This window comes from Heterodontus francisci, chromosome 10 (genome assembly GCF_036365525.1).
Source record: "Heterodontus francisci isolate sHetFra1 chromosome 10, sHetFra1.hap1, whole genome shotgun sequence".
NCBI lineage: Eukaryota > Metazoa > Chordata > Chondrichthyes > Heterodontiformes > Heterodontidae > Heterodontus > Heterodontus francisci.
The window spans coordinates 113670235-113696034 of record NC_090380.1 but is presented as its reverse complement, the minus strand read 5'-3'; the positions used below and the strand labels follow the sequence as shown (position 1 = coordinate 113696034).

General features: G+C 43.4%; 1 protein-coding gene across 1 annotated transcript in view; it reads left to right on the top strand.

The window, feature by feature from the left end:
- The window catches only part of LOC137374722 (arsenite methyltransferase-like), a 56985-nt gene that overhangs the window by 30606 nt on the left and 579 nt on the right, over window positions 1–25800 (top strand). The window contains exons 6-9 of the mRNA XM_068041278.1: window positions 6407–6488; window positions 7657–7788; window positions 9362–9504; window positions 23148–23270. Of these exons, the coding sequence (XP_067897379.1) occupies window positions 6407–6488; window positions 7657–7788; window positions 9362–9504; window positions 23148–23270 (480 nt within the window). The remainder of the gene's footprint in view (window positions 1–6406; window positions 6489–7656; window positions 7789–9361; window positions 9505–23147; window positions 23271–25800) is intronic.

The following is a 25800-nucleotide window of genomic DNA, read 5'->3' as shown; positions in this document are numbered from 1 at the left end:
GTTTTCCCCTCAACCTGGCACATACGGAAGTGCAAAAGGTGTTAGTTTAGGCAGGCATCAAGATTGGCGCAGGCTTGGAGGGCCGAATGGTCTGTTCCTGTGCTGTGCTGTTCTTTGTTCTTTGACTCAGAGTTTATAAGAACATAAGAAATAGGAGCAGGAGTAGGCCCTTCGGCCCTCAAGCCTGCCCCGCCATTCAATAAGATCATGGCTGATCTGCCCCAGACCTCAACTCCTCTTTCATGCCAGCTCCTCATAGCCCTCAACTCCCCGCTATTTCGAAAATCTATCTACCTCCTCTTTAAATACTTTTCAGTGATCTAGCCTCCATAATTCTCTGGGGTAGAAAATTCCAGACACCCTCTGGCAGAAAAAATTCCTTTGCTTCTCAGTTTTAAATGAGTGTCCCCTTATTCTGTAACTATGTCTCCTAGTTCAAGATTCTCTCACAAGTGGAAATATCTTAACATCTGCTCTGTCAAGCCCCCTCAGAATCTTGAATGTTTCAATAAGATCACCCCTCATTCTTCTAAACTCTAATGAATAAAGGCCTAACCTGTTCAGCCGTTCTTGATAAGTCAACCCCTTCATCCCAGGAATCAGTATAGTGAATCTCTTTTGAACTGCCTGCAATGCCAGTATATCCTTTCTTAAATACCGGGACCAAAACTGTACACAGTACTCCAGGTGCGGCCTCACCAACACCCTGTACAATTGTAACAAGACTTCCCTATTTTTGAACTCCACCTCCCTTGCAATAAAGGCCAAAATTCTATTTGCTTTCTTAATTACTCGCTGCACCTGCATGCTAACTTTGTGTTTCATGCACAAGAACACCCAGATCCCTCTGTGCTGCACTTCTTTTGAAGTCTCTCTCCATTTAAATAATAGTCTGCCTTTTGATTCTTCCTACCAAAGTGCATGATCTCACACTTTCCTACATTAAACTCCATCTGCCAAGTTTTTGCCCACTCACTCAACCTATCTATATCCCCTTGCAGATTCCTTATGTCCTCATCACAACATGCCCTCCCACCTATTATTGTATCGTCAGCAAATTTGGATATATTACACTCTGCCCCCTCTTCCAAATCATTAATATAGATAGTAAATAATTGAGGCCCTAGGACTGATCCTTGTGGCACTCCACTAGTTATGTCTTTCCAGCCTGAAAAAGACCCATTAATCCCGACTCTCTGTCTTCTGTGAGTTAACCAATCCTCAATCCATGCTAATACATTACCCCCAATACCATGAGCTCCTATCTTGTGCAATAATCTTTTATGTGGCACCTTATCAAATGCCTTCTGGAAATCTAAATACACTACATCTACCGGTTCCCCTTTATCAACTCTGCTTGTTATACCCTGAAAGAACTCTAGCAAATCGGGCAGCACAGTGGCGCAGTGGTTAGCACCACAGCCTCACAGCTCCAGCTACCTGGGTTCTGGGTACTGTCTGTGCGGAATTCTCCCTGTGACCGTGTGGGTTTCCGCCGGGTGCTCCGGTTTCCTCCCACAGCCAAAGACTTGCAGGTTGATAGGTAAACTGGCCATTGTAAATTGCCCCTAGTGTAGGTAGGCGGTAGGAGAATTGTGGGGATGTGGTAGGGAATATGGGATTAAATGTAGGATTAGTATAAATGAGTGGTTGTTGGTTAGCACAGACTCATTGGGCTGAAGGGCCTGTTTTAGTGCTGTATCACTCTCTCGCTATAAAATTTGTCAAACATGATTTCCTTTTCACAAAACCATGTTGACTCTGCTTGATTGCGTTAAGCTTTTCTAAATGTTCTGCTATTTCTTCCTTAATAATGGACTCTAGCATTTTCCCAATGACTGATGTTAGGCTGACTGGCCTATAGTTTTCTGTTTTTTGTCTCCCTCCCTTCTTGAACAGGGGCGTCACATTAGTGGTTTTCCAATCCACTGGGACCCTTCTGGAATCCAGTGAGTTCTGGAATATTTCAACCAATTCTTCCATTATCTCTGCAGCCACTTCCTTTAAAACCCTTGGATGTAGGCCATCAGGTCCTGGCGACTTATCTGCCTTCAGTCCCATTTATTTGTCAAAAACTTTGTCCCTCGTGATAGAGAATTTTACAAGATCTTTCTTCCCATTAGCTCCTTGCTTATCTGATATCTGTGGGATGTTTATAGTATCCTCCAACATGAAGACTCATGCAAAATATTGGTTTGAATTATCTGCCATTTCCCTGTTCCCCATTATCAATTCTCCGGCCGCATCCTCCAAGGGTCCCACGCTCACTTTAACTTTTACATAGCCGTAGAAGCTCTTGCTGTTTGTTTTTATATTTCTTGCCAATTTACTTTCATTCTCAATTTTCTCTCTCTTTATTAGTTTTTAGTTATCCGCTGCTGGTTCCTAAAAAAATTCCCAATCCTCTGGCCTACCACTAGTTTTCACCACTTTGTATGCCTTAGTTTTTGATTGGATTCTCTCCTTGACCATCTTTGTTAATCATGGGTGGTTCATCCTTCTCATCGAGTCCTTCTTTTTGACCGGGATAAATTTTTGCTGAGCGTCATGAAATATCTGCTTAGATGTCTGCCACTGCTCAGCCACTGACCTTCCCCTTAGTCTATTTTTCCAGCCCCCTTCAGACAACTCTTTCTTCATACCTCTGTAATTGCCCTTGTTTAAGTTGAGGACACTGGTTTGAGACCCAAGTTGCTCGCCCTCAAAGTGATTTTGGGATTAGAATAGGTAGGTGCTTGATGGCTGGCACAGACACGATGGGCTGAAGGGCCTGTTTCTGTGCTGTATAACTCTATAACTCTGAATTTGAAATTCTACTATGTTGTAATCGCTGCCCCCTAGCGGTTCCTTAACTACGATATCTCTTATTAATCCTACCTCATTACACATTGCTAGATCTAAAATAGCCTGTTCCCTGTTCAGGATAGACCCGCCCACTACCAGCTGTCCTAAGAAAAAAGTGGGGGGGAGGGGAAATTAAAGCAGCCCTGGCATCCCAAAAGACTATTTTTTAATAAGCTTTAAGATTGATGAATGAAGGGAAATGAATGAGAGAAATGCATGATTTTTCTTTCTGTATCTTATATTTCTCTCAACCCCTGTAATGAAATCTGCCATTTTTCTTCAAATCGCATTTCATTCCCCTGGTGGAGGTGTCAGGCAAGCCCCCTCACCTGCCAAGACTGAGACACACATTATTTCACCACATGAACATTAAAACTTAAAATTACAAGCCCCTGACTGGAAAGACATTTGCATAGTAAGAGACCGTGTTGGAACAAAGGGACCCAATCTTTTGCTTCCCTAATACACAGAAGAAGTGGCCAGACCAGTTTTAGTCACATGACTGACTGTTGGAGTTTTTTTGAATTTGAACTTCCAACAGGGAAAGAAATCAGAAAGCACTTTTCTCCTGGACTGAGAACATCTCTCTCCTGTCTGCTGTCATCTCGCTCTCACCAGCTTCGGAAACCATTGGAGACATATGAACCCCAAGAGAGAAAAGTCTCCTACGGTAAACAAGGTTTAAGAAGAATACTGGGCCCCAACAAAAACTAAGAGATGAACACAATCAAGGACACTACGGAGAGCTGGAAACACAGAAACAACAACAAGAAACCCCCTTTAGAGACTGACTCAAACCTCTCCATTTTATTTTTCTTCTGCTCTTTTCTGTCCCTATTTGCATGTGTGTATCGTCTGTGCATGCTCGCCTGGGTGTGACATATATCGGTAGGCATTAACCATATTAGACTTTAAGTTTAAGGTTTAATAAATTTCACTCTTTCTTCTTTAAACTTAAGAGGCCTGTTTATGCTCATTTCTTTGCCTTATAATTGGAAAGTGGCGAACAAGGATTCACCAATGCAGAGTTCAAAACACAGTGTGTTTAAAATTAAATCCTGTTACAATAAGACCAGGTGAAGACAGTAAAAGTCCCCTAGACATCATTCTCACCTGGGCGTAACAATCCTCTCAAAAATAGGTACTTAGCTCAAGTGCACAAAAATAATTTACAGTTGGTTCTCATCTGTTCATGACAACTGCAACAGCCCAGCGAATGCCAGATAACCAGCAAACGGGTCTGCTGGTTTATGCTGCACACAAGCCTCCTCCCACCCTCTCTCTCTATCCCCATTAACAGCCTTCTAACAGAAACTTTCATGGCAGGGAATATATCACCATCCTGTGTTACAATCCTGGAACTCTCTCCCTAACAGCACTGTGGGTGTACCTACACCACACCATTACAGCAGTTAAAGTAGGCAACTCACCACTACCTTCTCAAGGGGCAACTAAATGCTGCTCCTGACAGCGACACCCACATCTGTAAATATTTATTTTTTTTTAAAGCCAGAAATTAAATAAATCAATAGAAAGTAAGTGAATATTAACTTGCTTGTTATGGACAGGTGGTAAGGGGTGCTGGTGTTCCCACTATTCACCTCCCAACCAACCACAGTCATGTTTTGTTCAAATAATGCTTTAGCCCCTGAGTGTCTTTCGGGTCAAATAAAGAGACAAAGAACAGGTTTTCTCGTAGGTTAAAAAAATGACTATTTATTTTGAACAAATCCCGAAGTGATCGCAACACCACTCAAGCACACATTCAATTACAGACACACTCCCAAGCGCAGATAGATTGAAAAGTTCAGGGTTAAAGGTGTTCAGAGTTCAGTTTGTAAAAGTCTATTGTTTCAGGAATAACCTGTGGGGTCCCCTCAGGAGGTAAATTTTAAAGTTGCAGGCCTGTTTGCAGGGCTGTTGCAGTTGCCATGAACAGATGAGAACCAACTGTAAATTATTTTTTGTGCACTTGGGTGTTATTGTCCACTGCCATATACATAACATGTTAAGTTATTTTTACTTCTGTTTCCACTTGTTAAAATGGAGGTGGGACAGCTACTAGAAGGGGTCTGGTCACACATGGCCTAGAAGCCACCCTTTTCAGCCTGCCTGGATTTAAAACGGTATCAGTTAAGGGAACAGCTCATTCAAAAACACAGCTGCCTTGACGTTGCATCTCACTTGTCTGAGACCTTCCTGCAAGAACGAAGAACAGAAGCCACAGTCTGCAAATCAGCAAGAAAATCTGCTCTCTGCCAGTTTTTCTCTTTGTCAAACAAGGGTGACATCAGAATCTAAGATACCTCAACTTATCTCCAAAAGTGCAAGCAGAAGAAAGTGTAAGCGAAGAGGTTTAAATGACTCCTACCCCCACTCGGCATTTCCAGTTGGTTAACTCCAGTTTTGGACATTCTTTAATTTAAAAAAGACTCGCGTTTCAACCCCTGTTAGTTTGTGGTTAAGCTATTTTCCATTTAGTAAATGTCCTTGCCCTTTTGATGCATTTACCTTCCCTTGTATGTTTGCGAGCATGCGTTGCGAAGTTAACCCCCTCCCAAGTTTAAGAGTGTGGGTTAATAAACCCTGTTTCTGTGTTTTAACTTTAACAACAGTGTTGATGCAGTCCTTTACAAGTCAGGGTTCAAGGGAGGAAAATTCAATCACAATCTGCTTACAGACAGGTTGTAGAAAAGACAGAGCAATAGGTTTTTTTTTTAAAAAAACTACCTGTTCGTAACATAATCTCCAGGTGGTTTACTTTGGATTGAAGACTGTGCTGATTTCTTAGATCTATTCTCACTGGTAGAAGTGTCATTTTTACAAAGATACTCTCTTCTCTCTGCTATAGCTAGCTTCCACTTGTCTCATCAGAGTTCAACGGTGTTGTCTGGAACCGATTTCTCTCTCTCAGCCTTGCTGGAATTCAAAATGGCTTCTTTGTTGTTGTATTGTGAGGCTGAGGACAGACCAGACTGATGATGTTGTCTCTACTCCTGTCCTGAAAAGACTCCCGCTTTGTTCCTCAAAACGATTACCTTTTAATGTGAGTTTTAGAAGGGTTGGTTTTGCCCATGTGACTTCAGGTTTCAGCCCTAGCTGGGCTGTATAATAGCCTTGATGACGGCCCCATTCTGAGGAGATGAGGGTGGTTCACACTCTATTGGCATGGAGGTTATTCAGAGACGAGAAGTCTACGAAAAGTCTTGTTTCATTGTGTTTGAGTGTAGCTCATATCCAGGTGTGATTATCTGTCGTATTTCCATGCAGACAGGACTTAATTGGTTTTCAGTCTTAGTAGACACGGATGTGGATTTGAGTGCAAGAGATACTGAGGGTCATGTGTCCTGTCCTCCATTTTGTTGACAGCACATGTACCAGTCTCTCTCAAGTTGTTTCAATTTTTTATAAGTCTTCAGTTTGGTTCTGTATTTTCATCGCTGCACTTCTCGTGAGTGTGACACACTTCTTACACTGCTGGTGCCTCGGAAATTTTAATTGAGGAGAGGGGGAGGAGACACGTGCGAAAAATTAATTCTCAGGAATATCTTGTCTGTTACAGGAAGGTGGAGAGATGTATTTCAGTGACATGTATGCTAGTGAGGCCCTGGATGAAGATCTGAAGGAGGATCCAGTGCTTTGGGGTAACTGTTTTCTCTCTCTCTCTTGATCACTTTGTACCTCACTTTTTGTACAGTACAATGCACTGCCCATTTCGCTGAGTAGGACTATCAGACTAAGCCAAGCCAATGGCTGACTCTAAACACCAGCATTTATGCAATGTACACAGGATCTAGCTTCTGCAGAGTATTTGCTATCTCTGGGAGACTCAGTCATTGAGTATGTTCAAGACAGAGAATGATAGATTTCCAGATTTTAAAGATATCAAGGGATATGGGGATAGTGCAGGAAAATGGCGTTGAGGTAGAAAATCAGCCATGATCTAGTTGAATGGCAGAGCAGGTTCGAGGGGCCGAATGGCCTACTCCTGCTCCTATTTCCTAAGTTCCATTGCTCATAATCTCTAAGGCCCAGAATTTGCTTGAAAAGTAATGACTAAGTTAGTGACACTCACTGTTATTAATGTCAGCAGCAAGTTGTGGTGGGAAGAAATAGGCCGTGAGTTGTGAATTGCCACAAGTTGTTGGATGATTTGCTCCACTCTGCTGTTAGCCACACTAAAGCGAGAGCTTGCCCTTGACTTCCAATGTGTGTCAAGAGATTGCAGCATTTTCACAGTGAATGCCCATTAAACTTGCTGCAGAAAGTTAAGGCTGCTACTTAACAGCGTAAGGACATTTTTAATGAGATTTCTGTTCCTGCAATGCCAGTCAACCTCTCTGGCCTAGAAAGGGGACAGTTGATACTACTGAGTCTCATTCCTGCAGCTAGTAAATTGTTGCTAGATATTTTTAAAATTTGAAATATTTTAACCGTTTTCTTACCTTTCCTTTCTCTCTCAATTCAATCTTTCCTTCCCTCTGTACTTTCTCTTTCTGTAACTGATTTGACTTAAAATTTATATGATTTCTTTGCCGTCATTCCTCTGTTTCTTTCTCAATCCATATATCTCATTGGTTAAAGGGATTTACTGTTGGCCCTGCGTTCATTCAGCTCCCACATCCACTGAGATTAGCTTGTACTTCCAGCAATTTGCAGCATAAACATTTTTCAAACTGAAGGGTAAGAAAAGAATTCCAACAAATGTGACACATAGCAAGATACATTGCCGGAAAATTGTACTGACTATGACCCTACTGGATGCTCTGGGTCATGAAGCTGGATTGACAGCTCTCACTGACTTTTTTGTAGGAGAGGGGCTCGCAGGTGCCCTCTACTGGAAGGATTTAATCAGTCTGGTGATGGAGTTTGGATTCAGCAAACCATACCTGCTCTCTGCAAGTAACGTTGTAATCAACAAAGCCGAAATTCTCAAAAGGACAGGTGAGTGTCTTCATTATAGTTAGTATGCAATTAAACTCTGGACAACTAACAGCCAGTACACCATTGGTGTGGAATATTGCAAGGCCTCTGTTACTCTTTGTAACTCAACTACCAGTCCTGTATTACTCTCTCTAACTCACTGCCAGTCCGGTATTACTCTCTGTAATTCTCTCCCAACCCTCTCACTCTCTGTAATTCACTGCCAGCCCTCTGATACTCTCTGTAATTCACTGCCAGTCCTGTATTACTCTCTGCAATTCACTGCCAGCCATCTGTTACTCTCTAACTCACTGCCAGCCCTCTGTTACTTCCTGTAACTCACTGCCAGTCCTGTATTACTTTCTTTAACACACTGCCAGTCGTCTGTCACTCTCCCTAACTCACTGCCAGTTCTGTATTACTCCCTGCAATTCACTGCCAGCCCTCTGCTACTCTCTATAGCTCACTGCCAATCTTCTGTTCTACTCTGTAACTCATTGCCAGTCCTGTATTACTCTCTGTAATTCACTGCCAGCCCTCTTATTCCCTGTAATTCACTGCCAGCCCTCTGTTACTCCCTGTAACTCACTGCCAGCCCTCTGTTACTCTCTGTTACTCATTGCCAGTCCTGTATTATACTCTCTAATTCACTGCCAGCCCTCTGTTACTCTCTGTTACTCATTGCCAGTCCTGTATTATACTCTCTAATTCACTGCCAGCGCTCTGTTACTCTCCGTAACTCATTGCCAGTCCTGTATTACTCTCTGTAATTCACTGCCAGCCCGCTGTTACTCTCTGTAACTCACTGCCAGTCCTGCATTACTCTCTAACTCACTGCCAGTCCTGTATTACTCGCTGTACTTCACCACCAGCCCTCTGTTGCTCTCTGTAACTTATTTCCACTCCTCTATTACTCTCTGTAACTCACTGCCAGTCCTGTATTACTCTCTGTAATTCACTGCCAGCCTGCTGTCACTCTCCGTAGCTCACTGCCAGTCCTGTATTACTCTCTGTAATTCACTGCCAGCCCTCTGTTACTCCCTGTAACTCACTGCCAGCCCTCTGTTACTCTCTGTAACTCACTGCCAGCCCTCTGTTACTCTCTGTTACTCATTGCCAGTCCTGTATTATACTCTCTAATTCACTGCCAGCCCTCTGTTACTCTCTGTTACTCATTGCCAGTCCTGTATTATACTCTCTAATTCACTGCCAGCGCTCTGTTACTCTCCGTAACTCATTGCCAGTCCTGTATTACTCTCTGTAATTCACTGCCAGCCCGCTGTTACTCTCTGTAACTCACTGCCAGTCCTGCATTACTCTCTAACTCACTGCCAGTCCTGTATTACTCGCTGTACTTCACCACCAGCCCTCTGTTGCTCTCTGTAACTCATTTCCACTCCTCTATTACTCTCTGTAACTCACTGCCAGTCCTGTATTACTCTCTGTAATTCACTACCAGCCCTCTGTTACTCTCTGTCGTTCACTGCCTGCCCTGGATTACTCTGTAACACTTCCAGCCTCTGTTACTGTCTGGAAATCTCACATATCCGTACCCTCTTGCCCATTGACCCTCTCTGGTGATTTTTCTTCCCAGGAAATGTGAGATATGCATCCGCAACTTACCGCTTTTTCAAACTCCCGGTTGACAGGAGTGATCAGAAAGCTTGGGTCACGTATAAAGGAACAGTGACTGACTACCAGGACCAGCTGGTGTTTGATTCCGTTCACACTTTCAAAGTAAGAAGGCTTAAATAAATAAAGCCGCAGCTTTCTATACAATTGTAGAAATAGCATTATGCCTACTCTCACCACCCTGAAATATCCCAAACCCTGTAATGTTCATTGAATTAAATGTATTTATTTCGAGATACAGCACTGAAACAGGCCCTTTGGCCCACCGAGTCTGTACCGACCATCAACCACCCATTTATACTAATCCTACACTAATCCCATATTCCTACCACATCCCCACCTGTCCCTATATTTCCCTACCACCTACCTATACTAGGGACAATTTATAATGGCCAATTTATTTATCAACCTGCAAGTCTTTGGTTATGGGAGGAAACCGGAGCGCCCGGTGAAAACCCACGCAGACCTTGCAAACTCCACACAGGCAGTACCCAGAATTGAACCCGGGTCACTGGAGCTGTGAGGCTGCAGTATTAACCACTGCGCCACTCTGCCGCCCCATATTGTTTGATTGACTTGTGGATAAATGATTATTTTCTATTATCGCTAAGGTAAAGATCAGAAGATTATTTGAGTTCATTCTTCCATCTCTACCGTCCTCCAATTACAGGTCTGTGTGCACCACTCCTGCATTTCCAATCAGGTTTCTACCCCTTCCACAGCATCTAGACAGCTCTGTCACGAGTGACATTCTCTGTGACTGTTACCCTCATGGTCTTTCTTTATTCTCTCTGCAGCCACAGTCAGACACACCATCTTCTTCCACCATCTTTCCTCAAGGAGACTGCACTTGCTGGTTTCACTCTTACTTATGGAATAATAGTATTCGACAGCAATGGATTCACTTAACATCCCCACATCATCTCCGTGGGAACTCCCTTGCGGATATATCCGTGGCCCTCCTCCCCCACCCACTGCTCCTCTTCCTCAGAAGGTTGTGGGTTCATGTCATATTCCAGAGATTTGAGCACAAAAATCTCGGCTGACTGTCTGAGGTGCCGTCCTTTGGATGAGACGACTGCACTGGGAGTGTCAGCATAGATTTTTGTGCTGGAATCTCTGGAATGGGACTATGAACCCACAGCCTTCTGACTCGGAGGTGAGAGTGCTACCCCCCTACTGAGCCATGGCTGACACCATGGACAGGATGCCAGCTTAGATCATGTTTTTCTGCTGCTGCAAGGCTGGAGACTATTGTCTGCTGACTGAGATGCAGTAATAGAGCCACGTTGACCCTGATTACTCTGGACAAAGCTATGTTCACACTCAAGCACTGAGAATAGTTCATCAAGGTGGACTGTTTCAGGCTAATCAGGACTGCCTTGCTTTCCTTGACTCTCTCCCAGTAACAGGTCTTCAGGGATCATTTAATTTCTTGAAGACTTTCATTGTGAGGCTACATTCACCTGTTTTGCTCCCTGCAGCTTGCTTGTTTCCTCTTGCAGCTCCGGGGTTTGTCTTGGGCACTGGAATTCAAGAGTGGATAGACAATCCATTCCTCAAACCTGTGCTTCTCCTCAGCTGGCCAGCAGGCGGTGGGCAAGACTAACGTGGACACAATTACCTCTAATTTTCTCAGGGGCTTCCTGCATCTCCTGTATTTGGGCTTCTGTTACACAGAATTCCACAGCACCACAACGGCCATTCAGCCCAACAGCTCCGTGCTGGTGTTTCTGCTACACACAGGTCTACTACCATCCTACTTCATGTAGACTATCAACATATCGTTCTATTCCTTTCTCTCTCTCATGTGCTTATCTAGCTTCCCCTTAAATGCATCTCTGCTATTCACCTCAAAAGTCTTTTTAATAGCAAGTTTCAATTTTGCTCCACTCTCTGGGTAAAGACGTTTCTCCTAATTTTCTTATGTGTGAGCAATAAATACTTGAAAGTCCCAAATTCTCAGCTGATCTTGGCTGTGGTGACTGTAAGGGTTATTATAAATGGCCCCAGTGATACTGGATGAGGGAGGCAGACAGTCAACCGTGAGTCCCACTTGTGATTGTTATCCAAAGACCTCTTGAAGGAAAGTGTATGTTTGTGGAGGTTGGCTAAGGTTAGGATTGGCTTCAACTGTGATGCCTTTAGGGTTGCATGGCCTGCTGACCTTCATTATCTAAGCTCACTCATGAAGAGTGGCGATTTAGGCACGGTATCAGTGATCTACCTGACGTCTGTGGAACCATACCCCAACTGGGTACAGATTCACAAATCAATAAAAGTAGTCACACAGGTTAACAAAGCCAAAAAAAAGCAAACATACACTGGATTCACTTCTGCACCAATACAGTGAGAAAGCAGATAAATTATCTTAAACATGTATAGAACCTTACTTAAACCTAAAGTTCTGGTCACCATATTAGAAAAGGATATAGAGGCACTGGAGAAGGTGTGAAAAAATTTACTGGAATGATACAAGAACTGAGAGGTTATACCTATCAGGAAAAATTAAACAGGCTGGGAGTCTTTTCTCTAGACAAGAGAAGGCTGAGGGATGACCGAATAGAAGTCTTCGGGAAAGGATTTGATCGGGTCGACATGGAGAAGATGTTTCCACTTGCAGGGGAGACCACAACTACGGTCATAAATATAAGATAGCCATTACTAAATCCCATCGAATTCAGGAGAACCTTCTTTACCTTGAGTGTGATAAGAATGTGGAACTCGCTGCCACGAGGAGTAGTTGAGGTGAATAGTGTAGAATAGCTTAAGAGGAAGCCAGATAAACACATAAGGGAGAAAGGAGAGGAGGGATATGTTGATGGGATTAGAGGAAGATGAGTGGGAGCAGGTTCGTACGGAGTGGCATGAACCTATTGGGCCAAATGGCCTGTTTCTGTGCTTGAAATACTATATGCTATATAACTAAACTGGTTTATCAGTTCCTTACAAAAACAGGCCAAGCAGAAATGCAGCTGTATCGAAACCTGCTGTAGGAATGTATGACCTATGAGTCAGACAACGCACAGAGAGATTCCTTCTGAACTCTCACCATATCGTTCAACCTCTATCTCTGTCCAGGAGCTACCTGAGATACCTGAAAAAGTAGATCTTGGAGTGAAGCAAGAGGATGGCAATCTCATTGGGCATGGATTGATGACAGCATTCTTCTCTGAGTCAGAAAGTTGTAGGTTCAAGTCTCACTCTTGGCACTTGAGTACAAAATCTCACCTGACACTCGGGGTGCAGTACTGAGTAAGCTCTGCACTGTTGGAAGTGCCATCTTTCAGATGAGACAGTGAACCAAGGCCTCATCGCTCCACTTTGGTGAATGCAAAAGATCCCATGAAACTATAGGAAGAAGGGGAGTTATCCCTGGTGTCCTGGTTACTAGTTATCCCTCAATTAACATTGCTAAAACATTTTAATTGGTCATTTATTTCAATGCGGTTTGTGGGACCTTGCTGTGTGTAAATTGCCTGCTGCATTTCCTACATTGCAACACTTCAAAAAAATGGAGGTAATTTCATTGAAATGTATAAAATCCTTCAAGGGCTTGACAGGGTAGATAGAGCGTGACATAAATTTCAGACAATTTTTGTTCTGATGAATGTTTGACTCCTTCAATTTTCAAACAAAATATTGTAAATTATTTACAGCACGGAAACAGGCCATTCAACCCAAAAGGTTGATTGTGATGTTCATAGGAAGCATAGAACAGGATTAGAACCATAGAAAAATTACGGCACAGAAGGAGGCCATTCAGCCCATCATGTCTTTGCCGGCCAAAAAAAACTAGCCACCCAATCTAATCCCACTTTCCAGAACCTGGTCCATAGCCTTGCAGGTTACAGCAGCTCAGGTGCATGTCCAGGTACCTTTTAAAAGAATTGAGGGTTTCTGCCTCCACCATCGCCCCTGGCAGTGAATTCCAGACACCCACCACCCTCTGGGTGAAAAAGCTTTTCCTCATGTCCCCTTTAATCCTTCCACCCAACCTTAAATCTGTGCCCCCTGGTAATTGACCTCTCTGCGAGGGGAAACAGGTCCTTCCTGTCTACTCTATCTAGACCTCTCATAATTTTGTACACCTCATTTAAGTCACCCCTCAGCCTTCTAGGGAAAACAACCCTAGCCTATCCAATCTTTCTTCATAGCTGCAACTTTGAAGTCCTGGCAACATTCTTGTAAATCTCCTCTGTACTCTCTCCAGAGCAATTATGTCCTTCCTGTAATGTTGTTACCAGAACTGTACGCAGTACTCCAGCTGTGGCCTAACCAGCATTTTATACAGTTCCAGTATTACATCAAGGAAAGCATTCCATATGCCTTCTTCACCACTTTATCTACCTGTCCTGCCATCTTTAGGGACCTGTGGACATGCACTCCATGGTCTCTCACTTCTTCTACCCCTCTCAATATCCTCCCATTTATTGTGTATTCCATCACTTTATTTGCCCTCCCCAAGTGCATTACTTCACACTTATCTGGATTGAATTCCATTTGCCACTTTTCCACCCACTCAACCAAACCATTGATATCATTCTGGAGTCTATGGCTATCCTCTTCACTATCAACTACATGACCAATTTTTGTGTCATCAGCAAATTTCCCAATCATGTCTCCCACATTTAAGTCCAAATCATTAATATATACCAAAAACAGCAAGGGAACCAACACTGAGCCCTGTGGAACGCCACTGGGAACAGCTTTCCATTTGCAAAAACATTTGTCAACTTCTACCCTTTGTTTCCTGTCACTGAGCCAATTCTGAATCCAACCTGCTACATTCCCCTGTATCCCATGGGCTTTCACTTTACTGACCAGTCTGCCATGTAGGACCTTGTCAAATGCCTTACTAAAGTGCATGTAGACCACATCCACTGCACTACCCTCATCAATCCTCCTTGTTACTTCCTCAAAGAATTCAATTCATTTAGTAAGACATGACCTTCCCTTAACAAATCCATGCTGACTATCCCTGATCAATCCATGCCTTTCTAAGTGGCAGTTTATCCTATCCCTCAGAAATGATTCTAACAATTTAACCACTACCGAGGTCAGACTGACTGGCCTATAATTATTTGGCCTATCCCCTGCACCCTTTTTAAACAATGGTATAATGTTCGCAGACCTCCAATCATCTAGCACCTCTCCTTTATCTAGTGAGGATTTGAAGATGATCCTCAGTGCATCTGCTATTTCCTCCCTGGCTTCCTTTAATGACCTAGGATGCAATCCATCCAGCCCTGGCGATTTATCCACTTTCAAGGATGCCAGACCCTCGTGTACTTCCTCTCTCATCATGCTAATCATATCTAATATTTCACACTCCTCCTCTTTTACTACAATGTCTGCATCAACTCACTCCTATGTGAAGACAGAGACAAAAAACTCATTAAGAACCCTGCCACATCATCTGCATCCACATGTAAGTTCCCTTGTACATCTCTGATAGGCCCTACCCTTTCCTTAGTTATCCTCTTGCTCTTAAGGTACTGATAAAACATCTTTGGGTTTTCCTTGATTTTACTTGCCAATAATTTTTCATGTCCTCTCTTTGCTTTTCTGATTTCCTTTTTACCTCACCCCTGCACTTTCTATACTCCTCTAGGCTTTCTAAAGTGTTAAGTTTTTCAACTTACCCCATAAGTCTCTAGATAACCAGGGAGCTCTAGATCTGACCGTACCACCCTTTAACTTTGTGGGGAGATGCCTACACTGTGCCTGTAGAATCTCACTTTTGAATGCCTCCCACTGGTTTGCCATTGATTTTCCTTCAAGTAACCGTATCCAGTCTACTTTCGCCAGATCGCCTCTCAGTTTCGTCACATTTGCCTTCTCCCAATTTAGAACTTTAACTCCTGTTTTATCTTTGTCCTTTTCCATGATTATGCTAAAAGTAACTGTATTATGGTCACTATCTCCAAAATGGTCACCCACTGTTACTTTATCCACTTGCCCAGCTTTATTATCGAAGACTAAATCTAGAATTGTGCCCCCTCTCGTTGGGCTTGTTACGTGCTGGCTAAAACATTCGCCCCTCTGTCATGTTCCACCTTTCAATGAGATCGTGGCTGATCTGTGATCTAACTCCATATACCTGACTTTGCCACACATCCCTTAATACCTTTGGTTAACAAAAATCTATCAAACTCAGATTTAAATTAACAATCGATCTAGCTTCAATTACTGTTTGCAGAAGAGATTAATTTTACATTTCCACATACACTGCTTAAAATGTTGCCTATCTTTGTATCTTTGGCACATTTGGCTATGTGTCTTTCTATCCCATCATCTCAGCCATTAATGGATGCAGTGAGTAGTTGAGGCCCCAGCATAGATCCTTGTGGGACACCAATAGTCACATCATGCTCGTAAGAGTACTTGCCCATTATTCCTATTCTCTGTCTCCTGTCACTCAGCCAATTTCTTAACCAGGTCAATAATTTGCATTCAATTCCATGAGCTTCAACTTTAGCTAACAGTCTCTTAACAAAGAACAAAGAACAGTACAGCACAGGAACAGGCCATTCGGCCCTCAAGCCTGCGCCGATCTTGATGCCTGCCGAAACTAAAACCTTCTGCACTTCCGGGGACCGTATCCCTCTATTCCCTTCCTATTCATGTATTTGTCAAGATGCCTCTTAAACGTCTCTATGGTCCCTGCTTCTACCACCTCCCCCGGCAACAAGGTCCAGGCACTCACCACCCTCTGTGTAAAGAACTTGCCTCGCACATCCCCTCTAAACTTTGCTCCTCTCACCTTAAACCTATGTCCCCTAGTAACTGACTCTTCCACCCTGGGAAAAAGCTTCTGACTATCCGCTCTGTCCATGCCGCTCATAACTTTGTAAACCTCTATCATGTCGCCCTTCCACCTCCGTCGTTCCAGTGAAAACAATCCGAGTTTATCCAACCTCTCCTCATAGCTAATGCCCTCCAGACCAGGCAACATCCTGGTAAACCTCTTCTGTATCCTCTCCAAAGCCTCCACATCCTTCTGGTAGTGTGGCGACCAGAATTGCACGCAATATTCTAATTATGAGGGACTTTAACAAATGCCTTCCAGAAGTCCATATAACTAACATCCATAGACAGTCACCTGTCCGCTACTTTAGTTGCACCTTCAAAAAATTCAATCAGATTCCTCAAACATGACCTACCCTTTACAAATCCATATTGATTCTCTCTGATCAGCTGAAAATTTAAGGTTTTCAGTCACTCTAGCCTTAATCATAGACTCGAGCAATTTCTTGATCGCAGATGTTAAGCTAAATGATCTATGATTCCCTGGTTAACATTTCAGGTCAGTGACCCTTCTGCAGAACTGTTCTGATGAAAGGTCATTGACCTGAAACGTTAACTCTGCTTCTTTCTCCACAGATGCTGCCAGACCTGCTGAGTGTTTCCAGCATTTCTTGTTTTTGTTACTTCCTTTCAAACCCTGGGTGGAAACCATCTGCTCCAGAGATTTCTCTATTCCTGTTATTTTGCTTGTGTTAATTTTATTGAGTCCCTGTCCCTGAATGAATAATAGCTTGCTTGGGATCTCTGCCATGCTGACCTCTTCCTCCACAGTAAATGCTGATGCAAAGTAATTATTCAGCTTGTCCAGCACTTCCATATTTTCATTGAGAATATCACCATTATCAGTATCCAAGGGGTCCCCAAAGCTTCTGACTACCCTCTTTTTCCTAACTTAAGTATAAAAGTTTTTTGTGTTGATTTTGATATCCCTTGCAAGTTTTTTGCTGTCAGAGCTGCTGAGTATTTCCAGCACTTTCTGTTTTTATTTCAGATTTCCAGTATCTGCAGTATTCTGCTCTAGAATTTTAGTAGCTGTTTCACGTTTCTCCCTTTCAAACACTACATTGTACTCGAATATATAATGATTATTATTAAATATTCACACACCATTAGGCTATTTACTAAATCTGGCTCATTACCATATCTAATATGGTCCACCCTCTTGTTGGTACTAGAACATATTGGGCTGAATTTTCTGGACATGACAAAGGTCCTGCCCCCGGGGTCAAAATGATGAGAGGTCATCGATCTGAAAAATTAACTGCTGACCTGCTGAGTATTTCCAGAATTTTCTGTATATGTTTCAGGTTTCCAGTATCCACAGTGTTTTGCTTTTGTAAGTTGGGTTTGGTAGCCAGGATGGGGCAGGAGGGTCGTGAGGTATAGAAAAATAGAAACATAGAAAATAGGAGCAGGAGTAGGCCATTCGGCCCTTCGAGCTGACTCCGCCATTCAGTATGGTCATGGCTGATCATCCAACTCAGTACCCTGTTTCTGCTTTCACCCCATACCCTTTGATCCCTTTTGCCCCAAGAGCTATATCTAACTCCTTCTTGAAAACATACACTGTTTTGGCCTCAACTGCTTTCTGTGGTAGCGAATTCCACAGGCTCACCACTCTCTGGGTGATGTAATTTCTCCTCATCTCAGTCCTGAAAGGTTTATCCCGTATCCTGAGACTATTACCCCTGGTTCTGGACTCCCCCACCATCGGGAACATCCTTCCTGCATCTACCCTGTCAAGTCCTGTTAGAATTTTATAGGTTTCTATGAGATCCGCCCTCACTCTTCTGAACTCCAGCGAATATAATCCTAACCAAGTCAAATCTCTCCTCATACGTCTGTCCCGCCATCCCAGGAATCAGTCTGGTAAACCTTCGCTGCACTCACTCGAAAGCAAGAACATCCTTCCTCAGATAAGGAGACCAAAACTGCACACAATATTCCAGGTGTGCCCTCACCAAGGCCCTGTATAATTGCAGCAAGACATCCCTGCTCCTTTACTCGAATCCTCTCGCTATGAAGGCCAACATACCATTTGCCTTTTTTACTGCCTATTGGACCTGCATGCTTACCTTCAGCGACTGGTGTACAAGAACACCCAGGTCTCGTTGCATATTCCCCTTTCTCAGTTAATAGTCGTTCAGATAATAATCTGCCTTCCTGTTTTTGCTACCAAAGTGGATAACCTCACATTTATCCACATTATACTGCATCTGCCATGCATTTGCCCACTCACTCAACTTGTCCAAATCACCCTGAAGCCTCTCTGCATCCTCCTCACAACTCACCCTCCCACACAGTTTTGTGTCATCTGCAAAGTTGGAGATATTACATTTGGTTGCCTCATGTAAATCATTAATATATATTGTGAATAGCTGGGGTCCTAGCACCAATCCCTGCAGTACCCCACTAGTCACTGCCTGCCATTTGGAAAAAGACCCATTTATTCCTACTGTTTGTTTCCTGTCTGCCAACCAATTTTCTATCCATCGCAATACACTACCCCCAATCCCATGTGTTTTAATTTTACCCGCTAATCTCTTCTGTGGGACTTTGTTGAAAGCCTTCTGAAAGTCCAAATAAACCACACCCACTGGCTCCCCCTCATCAACTCTACTAGTTACATCCTCGAAGAATTCTAGTAGATTTGTCAAGCATGATTTCCCTTTCGTAAATCCATGCTGACTCTGCCCGATTCTACCCACTGTTCTCCAAGTGCTCTGCTATAAAATCTTTGATAATGGACTCTAGAATTTTCCCCGGTACCGATGTCAGGCTGACTGGTCTATAATTCCCTGCTTTCACTCTACCCCCCTTTTTAAATAGTGGGGTTACATTAGCTACCCTCCAATCTGTAGGAACTGTTCCAGAGTCTATAGAATCTTGGAAGATGACCACCAATGCATCCACTATTTCTAGGGCTACTTCCTTAAGTACTCTGGGATGTAGATTATCAGGCCCTGGGGATTTATTGGCCTTCAATCCCATCAATTTTCCCAACATTATTTCTCTACTAATACTGATTTCCTTCAGTTCTTCTCTCTCACTGTGTTCCCCAACATTTCTGGTATGATATTTGTGTCCTCCTTTGTGAAGACAGAACCAAAGTATGCATTTAGTTGGTCAGCCATTTCTTTGTTCCCCATAATAAATTCCCCTGTTTTTGATTGTAAGGGACCTGCATTTCTCTTCACTAATCTTTTTCTCTTCACATACCTGTAGAAACATTTACAGTCAGTTTTAATGTTCCCCACAAGCTTGCCCTCGTACTCTATTTTCCCCTTCTTAATCAATCCCTTGGTCCTCCTTTGCTGAATTCTAAACTGCTCCCAATCCTCAGGTCTGTTGTTTTTTCTGGCGAATTTATATGCCTCTTCCTTGGATCTAATGCTATCTCTGATTTCCCTTGTAAGCCATGGTTTGTTTTACTTTTGTGCCAGACAGGAATGAACAATTGTTGCAGTTCATCCATGCGCTCTTTGAATTTGTGCCATTGCCTTTCCACCGTCTTGGCGACATGTTGTCGCGAAGGCATCCATTGCCCCCGGGGGCTCCTCCATTGGCCATGAAGTGCCCCTAAAGGGGGTCGTTCCCCCCCCCTCCAACCCCGGAGTCTACTGGGAGACCGCCCAGTAAAGTTTCCCCATGTGAGGGCAGGCCACCCCAGCGCAGGCTGGAAGTGTCCTTTAATTGGCCATGAGGTGGCTTAATTGGCCTCCTGGCTGCACCACCTCTGGCCTTCCTCTGGGCACATCAGATGCTGCGAGTTTGGCGTAGGGATCCTCGAAAATATGCTGAACCAAATTTCAGTGCTTGCCTCCATGTGGGCAGGTCAGCCTCAGTGTTTTCCCAAGAGAGGTGGTCTGTAATGCAGAGGTTTGCAAGGCTCTTTTTTAGGGTGTATCATTTGTACTGACCACCTTAATGTCGTCTGCCTCGAGACAGTTTCCCATAGAAGACCTGCTTGGGGATTCTTGAATCATCCATGCGGGAGACATGGCCTGCCCATCTAAATTGAACATTTGGGAGGGTGGTCTCCATACTATTGAGTCCAGCACAATGGAGGACCTTGTTGTTTGTGATTTTGTCCTGCCATCAAATTCTCATGATGGACCTCAGTTTTTTTTGGTGGAAATATTCCAGAGCTTTGATGTGGCATCTACAGCAGACCCAGGATTCTGCTGATACAGAAGGGTGGTAAGGACAATGGCCTGATTTTAGTCTTCAGCTTAATGCCATGCTGCTTCCAGACACCATCATGGAGTCAGCTATATGCAGAACTTGCTTTCTGGATGTGTGCACGGATATCTTCATCAATAGAGAGCACACTACCAAGGTATGAGAATTTTTATACAGCCTTGAGACTGGTATCGTCAACAGTTATGTCCTTCATAGCGTGTGCTTGGTGCTGGCTGAAGTATAACCTCAGTCTTGGAGACACTGATTTTTGGCAGCACTCGAGAATTTGTTTGCCACAGTCTGGATATCTTCCTTGTTTTGGGCATCTAGGATACAGTCATCTGCATATAGAGGCTCTCTGATTACTGCCTCTATGATTTTGGTAGAGGCACACAGTCAAGAGAGATTGAAGAGCTTCCCTGAATGGAACCTAATGGTTGATGCTTGCAGGCATATCTTGTCGTTGTCTTGCGACAAGTACCAGCTCGGCGGTCTCACAGTTAGCCCTAAAACCACACTGTGATTTTGGGAGGACGTCATCTATGAGGCTGTCTAGTAGACAGTTTAATAGGATCTTTCCTGCGATTGGGAGAAGACATTCCTCAACTGTTGCCGCATACATTTTTGGATCCTTTCCGCTTCTGGATGCTGACTATGTCGGCTGGAATGCCAACTGGGCCGGGGCTTTGCCTCGTTTGTTTGATTTGATTGTCTTTATCATCTCTTCCATTTCACAGCTACTACCAACCAAGGGGCCTAAAGACAATTCCCAATGCAGTTTAAATTCCTTACTTTCTTAATTCTATCCATAAAGTCTCTGCTGCCTGTGTACCTCTTGTTGTATCCTCTCATCATGGAAGTGATTTCATCCTTAATTACTAAAGCCACTGCTCCCCCTTTACCATTTTCTTTATCTTTCCTGTAGACCTTATAATCTGGTATATTTAGTTCCCAGTCCTAACTGTCTTGAAACCATTTGTCCATAATGGCTGTCATAGCATACCCTTCAAATTAAATTTGTGCCTGCAATTCATTCAATTTGTCTCTTATTTGTTTCCTACGTTACAACAGTGACTACACGTCAGAAGTTCTTTATTGGCTGTAAAACATTTTGAGATGTCCAGTGGTCATGAAGGGCTCGATAGAAATGCAAGTCTTTCCTTTTTTCTTTCTTTCTTACATCCATGCGTTTGTATAAATGCTTATTTGGGTCACACACCCTAACCTGTCCTTCTGCTCTAATGCTTTCCTCTAATATTTCTTATTTCTCTCTCTGGTTTATTCACCTTACATCTTTTAGTTTTTCCTTAACCTGCAGTGCCTAAAGCACAACTTCTGAATGTCACCTTACTTTCTTCCCTTTTGTTTGCTTTCAAACTACTATCTAATATTACCTTTTCCACCTGAGCCCTTCCCCACCCATTTACTAGTGTAAAGTGCTTGTAACTGCCATATTTGTCTTTTCTGAAAGGACCCTGGTAGCAGTATTTTTGAAATGTTATAGTGTAGGAAACACAGCAACCAATTTGCAGACAGCAAGCTCCCACAAACAACAATGTAATAAATGCTCAGATAATCTGTTGCAGTGATGTTGGTTGAATGATAAATATTGACCAGGAAGAACTTCCTCGCTCTGTTTTGGAATAGTGCCATGGGATGTTTTTCATCCACCTGAAAGAGCAGATGGGGGCCTTGGTTTAACTTCTCATCTGAAAAACAGCATCTCCAACAGTGCAGCACTCCCTCGGTACTTCATTGAGAGTGTCAGCCTAGATTTTCGTGTTTATGCTCCTGGTGTGGGGTTCAAACTCACAAACGCACACTCCAGAGAATGTATTTTATAAGTATTTTTGTCCAATTTATTTTTGGGATGTGGGCATTGCTGGCTGTGCCCATTCAAAGAACAAAGAACAGTACAGCACAGGAACAGGCCATTCGGCCCTCCAGGCCTGCGCCAATCTTGATGCCTGTCTAAACTAAAACCTTCTGCACTTCCAGGGACCGTATCCCTCTATTCCCAGCCTATTCAGGTATTTGTCAAGATGCCTCTTAAACGTCGCTATCATATCTGCTTCCACCACCTCCCCCGGCAGCAAGTTCCAGGCACTCACCACCCTCTGTGTAAAGAACTTGCCTCGCACATCCCCTCTAAACTTTGCCCCTCGCACCTTAAACCTATGTCCCCTAGTAACTGACTCTTCCATCCTGGGAAAAAGCTTCTGACTATCCACTCTGTCCATGCCTCTCATAACTTTGTAAACCTCTATCATGTCGCCCCTCCACCTCCGTCGTTCCAGTGAAAACAATCCGAGTTTATCCAACCTCTCCTCATAGCTAATGCCCTCCAGACCAGGCAACATCCCGGTAAACCTCCTCTATACCCTCTCCAAAGCTTCCACGTCCTTCTGGTAGTGTGGCGACCAGAATTGCACGCAATATTCTAAGTGTGGCCTAACTAAAGTTCTGTACTTGCCCTGGTTGTAGGCAGTGGTGGTTGGGGGGTGGGGTGGGGGGTGCTGCCTCCTTGAACCACCACTTTAACATAACGGAGCGAACTTTCTAGGCTACTTCAGTGGGTAGGTAAGAGTCAATCACATTGGTGTGGGACTGAAGTTACAAATATTAAATAGCGTGGATAAGGTGAACCTAGATCATTTTGAAAGAGGAGATTACAGATACCACCAATTGGTCCCCCATCTTTCAATTTTACTTGCAACTCCTCATTTTCAGCTGTATCTTTTATTTGTTTCCTACAGAAGGAAAAAGCAGTGGAGGTTGATGCGGAGCTGGCCATGGTGCTGAAGACTTCCCGCTTTGCCCCTCATTTCGTTTTTCAACCCATTGAGTGTGAGACACCTTTGAAGGATGGGTCTCAGCAGGTAAGGGGATACCTTTCAGCCCAGATCTCTGAATATTCATTTAAAGAAAAAAATAACTGTACACAGTTCTGGAAGTAGTGTAGAGGGTTGAGGTATCATGGAGTGCATCATTGAGCCTGTCTTAGATAGGTGTTAGATTCAAGGCTGAGCTAGATAGATTTTTGATAGACAAGGGAGTCGAGGGTTAACAGGGGAAGATAGGAAAGTGGAGTTGAGACCACAATCAGATCAGCCATGATCTTATCGAATGGCAGAGCAGTCTTAAAGGACCGAATGGCCTACTCCTGCTCCTAAGTCCTATGTTCCTATGTCGGTTTGATTCCTGGCCTGTGCTAAGTTAGCAGCTGTTCTTCCTGAGCACACTACACTTATCACATGTCAAGTCTCAATCCACTAATCCCAAAATGTTACTTTTTGAACAAAATCGATCTGATCTGCATTTGAATGAATCAGCACTATCTACTTCCCTAGATAGCTTGTTCTGTAGATTGACCCCTTGCTCACTGAAATATTGTTTCATCAGTTGGGTTTTGATAGAGCAACTGTTCAGTTATCCAATATATTAGATAGAATAGAAGGCTTTCAGCTATATAATATAGGAAGGGACCTCATTCAATTAGTCTGGACCCAAACACAGTTCCTGGAAGTCGACACAGCAGTGCTCCAGTTGTCTAGTCCAGGACCACTGGGTGTTAAAGATTAGTTTTTGGATTTACTACTCCCTATGTGATGGAAATGAATATTGAAAATTGAGGCACAATCACCAATGACCCCAATTCCCCACTCTGCATGATTTTCCATCAGTTTATAGACAATCGTGTGGCCTTCAGATTGGGTGTGATGACTGATTTCTGCATTTGAATTCTTGACATGGGCTCCTCTCATGTAAAGTTTTCAATCAGGAGCACTCGATCATTAGAGTCACCTCAATATTCACTCCCTCAACCACCAATGTACTGTGGCTGCAATGCATAATAGCTACAGGATGCACTGCTGCACATTGCTGTGGCTTCATCAGCACACCTCCCAAACCTGTGACCTCCACAACCTAGATCAACAAGGGCAACAGATATTTGGGAACACATCACCTCCAAGTTCCCCACTATGTCACATGCCATTTTGTCTTGAACTTACATCGCCATTCTTTCATTGTTGCTGGGTCAATATCCTGGAACTCCCTACCTGACAACATAGTGGGAACACCTTCACCACACAGACTCCAGCGATTCAAGAAATCTGTTTTCCACCACCTTCTCAAAGGGCAACCAGGGAATGGACAATAAATGGTGACCTTGCCAGAGATTCCCAGGTCCCAAGAATGAATACAAATCTCCTTAAATTCCCAAGTCTTTGGCAAGGCTAACTGTTCCTGAATACATTTATTTCAAGGAGCTTGTCCTCCTTTACAAACCCCTAGAGTGTGTCTGAGAACACCATTGTAGATCTCACTACTGTCTATGTCAATGTGCAGAGGACTGAGGGGATCAGAACGCAGTGGAGCCTCATCATATTTTTCTTCTCTTCCCATCAGCCAGGCATCTCTCCTTCCATCTGCTGTTGTATCTGACAAACTGGCAAGATCGATCACTCCCCAGCCAATAATGTTGATGATCAGCACTGACCATTACAGCATTGGAGCTACTGTGGGGGACTTGTGTAACTCATTATCCATCGAAACAGGAGCAGGCTATTCAGCCCCTCGATCCAGTTCTGTCCTTCAATTAGATCATGGTGATCTGTATCTTAACTCCATTGCCTTGGTTTTGTGATTTTTAATACCCTTTGCCAAACAAAAATCTATTAATCTCTGGATTGAAATTTTCAATTGACCCCCAGCATCAATAGCTTTTTTGGGGAGAGATTTCCACTACCCTTTGTGTGAAGAAGTGCTTCCTGACATCACTCCTAAACAGGCGGTGTCTAATTTTAAGGTTATGTCCTCTTGTTCAGGGCTCCCCACGCCAGAGGAAACAGTTTCTCTCGCTCTACCCTGCCAAATCCAATACCTATGCTCCTTGGTCCCAATTCTTGCCAACAGATCCCCATACATGGACCAACTGTTGGAAACATTAATGAGAATACTAGAAGGTGATGTCAGCTATTCTTTCACAGCTTGGACCGGGATTTAATCCAGGCCTGGATGTACTTTTCCAGATACAAGTCAGTTTCAGTCAGTTTAGACTAACACACTCCAGTTCTAGGAAATACTTATTCGAGGGAGCAGAATGAATGAAAACAAATTGAAAAATGTATTTGAAATGTATTCGGCGAAAGCCGGAATAGGCTACTGAGTTGGATGATCAGCCATGATCATAATGAATAAAGCAGGCTCGAAGGGCTGAATGGCCTACTCCTGCTCCTATTTTCTATGTTTCTATGTATTGAAAGCAGCTAATTTACTGGGAAAACCTTCTTTACTCAAAGACTGATGACTAACTGCTCCTAGATATATTTACTTCAAGGAGCTTTATCCTCCTTTACAAATCCCTTCATGGTTTTGCCTTCCCCACCCGAATGCTTTCCTCTGATT